The 6900-nt window shown below is 45.6% G+C and overlaps 3 protein-coding genes across 4 annotated transcripts; 1 reads left to right on the forward strand and 2 right to left on the reverse strand.

Annotated features, from left to right (window-relative positions):
* Positions 1 to 6: 6 nt before the first annotated feature.
* LOC9641218 (protein NUCLEAR FUSION DEFECTIVE 4) lies at positions 7 to 541 on the reverse strand (the record flags this gene model as incomplete). The annotated part of the gene is made up of 2 exons (XM_002994571.2): positions 78 to 541; positions 7 to 10 (listed from the first exon to the last, which is right to left on the reverse strand). Coding segments are annotated over exons 1-2 (439 nt in total), but the record flags the coding sequence as incomplete, so codon positions are not given.
* A 7-nt stretch (positions 542 to 548) lies between these two features.
* LOC9641217 (short-chain dehydrogenase/reductase 2b) lies at positions 549 to 1799 on the reverse strand. Of its 2 annotated transcripts, XM_024668105.1 has the most exons (4): positions 1714 to 1795; positions 1379 to 1649; positions 1124 to 1291; positions 549 to 1062 (listed from the first exon to the last, which is right to left on the reverse strand). In XM_024668105.1, exons 1-4 carry the CDS (start codon positions 1737 to 1739, stop codon positions 568 to 570), a joined length of 960 nt encoding a protein of 319 aa, XP_024523873.1. In that variant the 5' UTR covers positions 1740 to 1795; the 3' UTR covers positions 549 to 567. The 2 variants fall into 2 exon arrangements, with proteins under 2 accessions (XP_024523873.1, XP_024523872.1); XM_024668104.1 differs by having other exon boundaries at positions 1124 to 1649; positions 1714 to 1799.
* A 27-nt stretch (positions 1800 to 1826) lies between these two features.
* LOC9641215 (histone-lysine N-methyltransferase EZ3) lies at positions 1827 to 5691 on the forward strand. The gene is made up of 16 exons (XM_024668103.1): positions 1827 to 2048; positions 2115 to 2419; positions 2470 to 2631; positions 2683 to 2767; positions 2893 to 3003; positions 3057 to 3104; positions 3158 to 3232; positions 3285 to 3856; positions 3916 to 4063; positions 4111 to 4331; positions 4380 to 4511; positions 4582 to 4672; positions 4728 to 4775; positions 4832 to 4960; positions 5020 to 5097; positions 5146 to 5691. The coding sequence occupies exons 1-16, from the start codon at positions 1935 to 1937 to the stop codon at positions 5332 to 5334; spliced, it is 2508 nt and encodes an 835-aa protein (XP_024523871.1). The 5' UTR covers positions 1827 to 1934; the 3' UTR covers positions 5335 to 5691.
* The last annotated feature ends 1209 nt before the right edge of the window (positions 5692 to 6900 follow it).

Consider the following 6900-nt stretch of genomic DNA (forward strand, 5'->3'; position numbering starts at 1 on the left):
CCAAGCATCCCTGGAGCAAGCATTTAGAACTAGAACTATGAGTAGCTTTGATGGAGCTTTGATCAAATGGAACTTACTTTCATCAAGCCAATCACAGTGCCACGACTTGTGGGGAAATTCGTCACAGATGTCACGACCACGGCGGTGTTGGAATACGTCTGCGAATTCGCAGCGACGAGCATGAAGGCGCACATCTGCCAGAGCTGGACGCCCCGGATCCTGTGCGTTCCAGCGAGCCAGATCATGAAATAGCCCAGAAAACCTTGGCCCGCCCCCAGCGCCAGGATAATCCACGGCGGCAGCGCCAGCGAGAGCAGCAATCCTGTGTGAATCCCCACATTGGCGCCGATCCCCTTGAAGAACCCTAGCGTGTCGAGCTGCGATTGATCGAATCCCAGCTCGCGCTTGAGGCTCTCCGAGTACAATCCAAAGACGTAGGTGGATCCCATCGTGATCTGGATCCAAATGCCCGCCACTAGCATCAGCCAGCGGCTCCTCAGCAGATCCACCATCGCTTGGATCAAACCCTAGCTCCTGGCGCCAGTAGAGACAGTTTGAAAATAAAGTTTATTTGCTTTTCGGGAGATCTCCCAAGGTCTTGTAGAACTGGCCATCGTAGAAGACTGGCATTTGCGAGAATCCCACGTCCTTGCGATCCATGAAGAATCTCCCGTGAGGAAGTGGTTCTTCCGGAGTTCCCGGAGGAAGCAAAGCGATCCACACCGCGGTGTCGGCTCCAATCTCGACCGAGTGACCCTTGAATCCCGACATGGCCGTGCTGGTCGAGCCGGGACACATCGAGTTGAAGAAGATCTCCTTCTCCCTCGCGAGCTTCTCCGCGATGATCCTCGCGTAGGCGTTGAGAGCGATCTTGGAGAGGGAGTAGCCGGCGAGTATCTCTGGTGGCGCTAGCGGGATCTCCTCGCCCATGCACGGCCAGCCGCGGGCTTTGATCTCTTTGGCTTCCACTGCTCGGAAGAACTCCTGGATCATCTCGTCGATCGAGCTGGGCGTGAGAGTGGCGATATCTTCCAGCTTTGCATTCCATTCGTTCTTTAGATACTGCGGTGGAAAAATCATAAGAATCTCCAAGGTTTCTCATCGATATTCGCGAGGAACTTACTGAGAAATCACCAACTTTGGAGCTGACGTTAACGATTCGAGCTCCAGGTTTGAGAAGAGGGACCATAGCCTCGATCACTCTCTTCGTGCCGTAGTAATTCGTTTCCACCACGTACTTCGCTTGCTCCAAGTCCGGCACTCCAATTGAGTTCACGCCGGCATTGTTAATCTGGAAGAACACCAAGGAAGAAAACAAAGAACTATCTGCTGGACGGCTAGAGAAATAGTGAAATTCGAGCTCTAGCTCTCTACTCACAAGAATTTCGATGCGACCGTAGGAGCGAGAGACCCAATCCGCCAGCGCGTCGACCGAATCGGGGCTAGTGATGTCGAGCTGGTGATACACGAGCCTTTCTCGATCGATGCCCTCTTCCAGCAGCGATTCGATAGCCTTCCTGCCGCTGGATTCGTCTCTAGACGTGAGTATCGTCGTCAATCCTCGCCTGGCGAGCTCGCGCGCCAACTGCAAGCCAATACCCTTGTTCGCGCCGGTGACGAGCGCGATTGTGTCCTTGGACCACCACATTCTGGAAAGAAACACGAGAAGGATCCATCGATTGCTTGGAAACGATGGCGCGAGCTTGAGATTACCTCTCTGGATTGCCCGTCGACACCATAGCTGCCAGCGCTGAGTGGCGACAAAAACCTAAACGAAAGAACGTGTGGTCTAGTTTTGCGTTTCGATTCCCGCCAAACCCCAGATTTTAGGGCGAGGGTTTTCGATGGTGGAGCGCGAAGGCGGCAGCTAAGATCCGAGGTTTGTGCCGATCGAGGGCAACGATTTCGAGCGGAGCTTTGTGATCGGCGATGCGATGCAGTCTATGGAGGAAGGCGAGGCATCCGGCAAGGTTTCCATGGCCGCATTGTCGGCTACGTTCACCCGGCTTAAGAAGCAAGTGGCATTCGAGCGACAAGCTTATGTCAAGGTACTGTTTTCCTCCTCTTTGGAGATTTCTCAAGCGCTAGAGCTGATTTCTTCGCGGATTTTCTAGGCAAGGATGGATGCAAACTCGGAGAGATTGCAAGGATTTTGTACGCACTTACTGGCGCTGTCCAGCTCCCGCGCTGTGAATAACAGGAATCACGCCGACAACGATATGCTCAACACACGGATCCAAAAGGCGCTCAACAAGCTTGGGACTGATCCAGCAGCCGCGGATCAGCAGTGTGGCTCGCAAGATGACTCCTCGGCTCCTATTCTTTTCAACAATTCCGGTGGGAAGAGCATTGTGAAGCCCGTCAGGCTGCAAACCGTGCAAAAGACGCCGCCATATACAACTTGGATCTTCTTGGACAGGTAGAGAAACAAAGATGCGGGTGCTAGTTCACTGACCTTTTGTTTTCCAGGAATCAGCGGATGGCCGAAGATCAATCCGTCGTTGGTCGAAGAAGGATCTATTATGACTCTGCTGAAAATGAAGCGTTGATATGCAGTGACAGTGAGGAAGAACAAGTCGAGGAGGAAGAAGAGAAACGTGACTTTAGCAAAGGTGACGATTTTCTCATCAGGTTAGTAGTACTGATTCTAATTTTTTTTCTTTACTTATTGAATGCCTGTAGAGCCACTGTCCAAGAACATGGATTGAGTAAAATGATGTTTAAGGCGCTGGCTGACTGTCTTGATGCAAAGCCGAGCGAGATAGAGGTACGGGCCTTGCCTGATGGGCTGCTTGATTTTTTTAAGAGGAAAAACAGATAGGAAACGTGGATATGCATATTCATGTTATGCTCTTTACAGAATTATGAATCAAACTCAAACGTCTGCTACAGGCACGGTATGAAATACTAGCGAAGGACGGGGACAAACTCAAAAGCGAGGAAAAGCATGATCTTCTATCTGCAATGGACTCCTTCGATAATCTTTTCTGTCGACGTTGTTTGGTAAGCTGGGATGCTCTTTCTATTCTCATACTAAACTTCCCGCATTATTAAAGGTGTTCGACTGTCGGCTTCATGGTTGCTCGCAGCCGGTGATAATTCCTGTAAGCTTCTTACTTGTGCTTGATGAGCTACTGATTGAAATGGAAGCTTGCAGTTCGATAAGCAGACTCCACTTAACAAGACGGGGGAACTGCCGTCAGTACCATGCGGTCCCTGCTGTTTCCATTTGGTATGATATCCTATGACGCCATTTCATCATAGTTCTTACGCCGCCTTGGCAGCCACGCCTTTCAAGCCACCACGATGCCACTTCTTCAGGCGTAGAGTCCAAACCCGTTCCTGTAGAAAGCACAGCACCTGCTATTGAGAAGAGCTGGCAAGTTCCGGATTCCAAAGACAAGGGCGTCGCTACGGAACCAGTCGCCAAAACTGTGGACAAGCCTCCTGAGGCTCCTAAGAAGAGCTTCAAAGATAAAAGTGTGACCGCTCTCAGAAGGTTGCTACTAAAGAGGAAAGCGACGAGACATACAGACGATGACACAAATGAGGCGCGTAAGAAACACCATGTGGAAGGATCGCATGCTGAGGTGGGAGATGGCAGTGGCAATGCGACTCGCGGCGAGAATACTGGGGCCAGCATGTACTTGAAAAAACTGGTTAGCAAGAAGCTTTACGCTCAGAGAAAATGGAAAGGAAGCCAGATCACCACTGTGAAGCGGCCGCCACCTGTAATCAAGGAATCAGAGGATGTGATGCAGAGCATATCCAAGAACCTTACGCTATATGACAGTAACTGGAACACTTTGGAGAAGGACCTTTACGAAACAGGGCTGCAAATCTTTGGTAGAGACAGGTACGGAAAATCCTGCCTGTTTATCAGTTCACTGAAAGCTTTTGTGTGATTTTTATCAGCTGTCTTATTTCAAGGAATTTGCTAAGGGGAATGAAGAGCTGTGCCGAGGTTGGGGAATTCATGCAGCTTGAGGCAGCCGTGAACTGGAAGCTGAATGAAGAAACAAAGCTCCAACAGGATGGAAACACAGTCATTGAGGATGCGACGGTAAGGCTCCACAGTTTTTTGACTCCTCTTAAAACCATCTTTTGTAGGAGATTGACCGTTCGCGGTCCAGGTTGTACAACGGACGCAGGAGGGGACGTGTACGTAGGCTAAAGTACACATGGAAATCCGTGGGCTATCCAGCTATCAGGAAAAGACTCGTGGATGGGAAGGATGGCTGTAGACAATACACACCCTGCTCTTGCTCGGAGTCGTGCGGAAAGCAGTGTTCTTGCCATCGAAATGGGACGTGCTGCGAGAAATATTGCGGGTACGTGTTATGCTACATTTGCTTAAAGCGACGTTTTTGTCTTATCAGGTGCTCCAAGAACTGCAAAAACCGCTTCAGGGGCTGCCATTGCGCTAAAAGCCAGTGTTCCAGTCGGCAATGCCCGTGTTTTGCAGCTGGACGGGAATGTGATCCTGATGTCTGTAGAAATTGCTGGATTGGGTATGCAACGGTGTACAATTGCAAAGCTCGTGTGCTGATGTGATTTTCCTCTTTTGTGCCTTTGTTTCAGGTGCGGGGATGGATCGCAAGGCGGACCACCGGCACGGGGTGACAGCTACGAATGTCGAAACATGAAACTTCTTCTAAAGCAACAACAGCGGGTAAAATCTCTTCTTTCAAACATTCCTTTAGCTTTTCTTAAACAAACTTGTGCAGGTTTTACTTGGAAGATCTGATGTCGCTGGCTGGGGTGCATTTTTAAAGGTAATAGTATGTTGCTCTTACAGAAAGAAGTAGCTATTAGCTTCCTTGTCTTCTAGACGCCGGTAAATAAGCATGACTACCTTGGAGAATACACGGGAGAGCTTATATCACATCGTGAAGCTGACAAGCGTGGCAAGATTTACGACCGCGAGAACTCGTCCTTCTTATTTAATTTGAATGATCAGGTATGGTTTGGTTGATCTGAATTTACATGGTTTCCTTTTTCTACCTGTTCTTTCTCTAGTACGTACTGGATGCCTGCCGCAAGGGTGACAAGCTCAAATTTGCAAATCACTCGCCAAATCCAAACTGCTATGCAAAGGTGAGGTGTTCTCCATAAAGCTGCTGGAAACTCAACATGAATGTGTAGGTGATAATGGTTGCTGGGGATCACAGAGTTGGCATATTTGCAAAGGAACGTATATCAGCCGGTGAGGAACTGTTCTACGACTACAGGTACGAAGCCGATAGAGCTCCTCCGTGGGCTAGAAAACCCGAAGACGGCCAGAAGAATGACGAAGCCGCAAGTGGATCCGGTCGGGCTCAGAAGACAGCCTGAAGCAGGCTGCTAGGTGACAGTTTTGGAGAGTTCTGCTTGGAGTAAACTACGTCCTGAAGTTCAGGAATGAGATTTGATTCATTTGTGAGCAACATAGTGCTAGACGAAGAGCTTCGATCAAGAGAGTCATGAACGTCGAGATCCTGTAAGTCACCATGTTTGGCTTGTACTCTTTAACTCCCTTCTACAGCCAAATGCTTCGAACTCCCATCTTCATTTGTTCCGGAATCGTTGGAAATCTTCATGCCTCGGTGGTGATTTCCTTGCAAGCCTAGGAACTATGAAATGTCTTGAAGTTGGATAATGTGCGCTTTATTTTAAATTTGTTCCGACAATCCAAACAAATTTGAATGATTATAATTTTTGCAAAATTCCAGAAATGGAGAGCTTAATAGTAACGTTATGATAATTTTACTGGGCAATTATCGTGATTTTTTGTAAAACCATCTATTGATGGAACTGTTTGTAACTGCAAAGTGCACAAGAAACGGTGGAACAAAAAGCATGGTTTTTAAAAGTATGAATGCTGATAAATTCAATTAATAAAACTTATTTGAAAATTAGTTTTATCTAATGTTGTGCTAACTAGCTTGTATTTATAATTATACTTTTTGCTATGATGGATCGTGTAATGTGATCAATTAACAATATTGATTATATTTTTATTCAATAATAATTTTTGTTCTTTGGATTAAAAATTATTTGCCATGGGTTGCATGTGGTTTGCTTAATAGTCAAAATAAAATTTTATAATTATAAACATGTTTATAATTTATAAACACAAGATTAATCTTATTGCATATCAACCATTAGATGGTAGAATAAAAACTAATATACTAAAAAGTGCTTAAGAAAGCTTATAAATTATAAACATATTTATAAATTAAATACAAGATTAATCAAAATAAATGATGGTAGAATATCCAAGCATATTCTAGGTATATTCACTACCGGTTTGCTTAAGCAAACCAATTATAAAACTTTATTTACTATGTGCTATTTTAAAGTTTTATTATATTCCTTTTCTGTCTGAATATGTATTTAGGAAATTATCCATTTATTAAAAACATACTACTTGTTTGTTAGTGACATTACGTGAAAATGCATGTTATTTTGTAGGCACCAATCAAATTAATCTAATGCTTTGTGATCCTTTTTATAAAGTCATTTTCTTTGTAATAATCAAATGTGCATATTTATTATCAAAATATATTGAAAAATAACCAGCTGTTTCTTGATTAAAATGTAAAACAAGCTTACTCTAAAATGCAATTTGTGGCATGACAGAATTTTTATGGATAATTTACTCTGTCACAGAGAGAGAGAGAGAGAGAGCTAGCTTTTCTTGAGAAGATCTTGAGCTCTTCGCCAGTCAAATGTGAAAAACAAACAGGAGACGGCAATAAGTGGCGGCTGCCGTCAGTCAGATTTCGTATCCTTATGACCGTAGGCGTACACGTATGTGTAAGGTGGCTGGATTTAGCTCCAAGATCTTGAAGCTTCCATAAGAAAGATACATTTCGTACATTATAAATGGTGGTAAAGTGTGATGCTCTGGTTCCAAGA

The sequence above is a fragment of the Selaginella moellendorffii genome, unplaced genomic scaffold (genome assembly GCF_000143415.4).
Source record: "Selaginella moellendorffii unplaced genomic scaffold, v1.0 SELMOscaffold_415, whole genome shotgun sequence".
NCBI classification, from domain to species: domain Eukaryota; kingdom Viridiplantae; phylum Streptophyta; class Lycopodiopsida; order Selaginellales; family Selaginellaceae; genus Selaginella; species Selaginella moellendorffii.

Excerpts from the sequence above, each read along its gene's own strand:
- LOC9641217 (XM_024668104.1), bottom strand. The coding sequence starts at position 1,739 with ATGGTGTCGACGGGCAATCCAGAGAG. Across the intron at positions 1,650-1,713 it reads TCGACGGGCAATCCAGAGAG|AATGTGGTGGTCCAAGGACA; the intron begins GTAATCTCAAGC and ends GTTTCTTTCCAG. Across the intron at positions 1,063-1,123 it reads CCAAAGTTGGTGATTTCTCA|TATCTAAAGAACGAATGGAA; the intron begins GTAAGTTCCTCG and ends TTTCCACCGCAG.
- LOC9641215 (XM_024668103.1), top strand. The coding sequence starts at position 1,935 with ATGCAGTCTATGGAGGAAGGCGAGGCATCCGGCAAGGTTTCCATGGCC. Across the intron at positions 3,233-3,284 it reads GTCCCTGCTGTTTCCATTTG|CCACGCCTTTCAAGCCACCA; the intron begins GTATGATATCCT and ends CCGCCTTGGCAG. Across the intron at positions 4,512-4,581 it reads TGTAGAAATTGCTGGATTGG|GTGCGGGGATGGATCGCAAG; the intron begins GTATGCAACGGT and ends CCTTTGTTTCAG.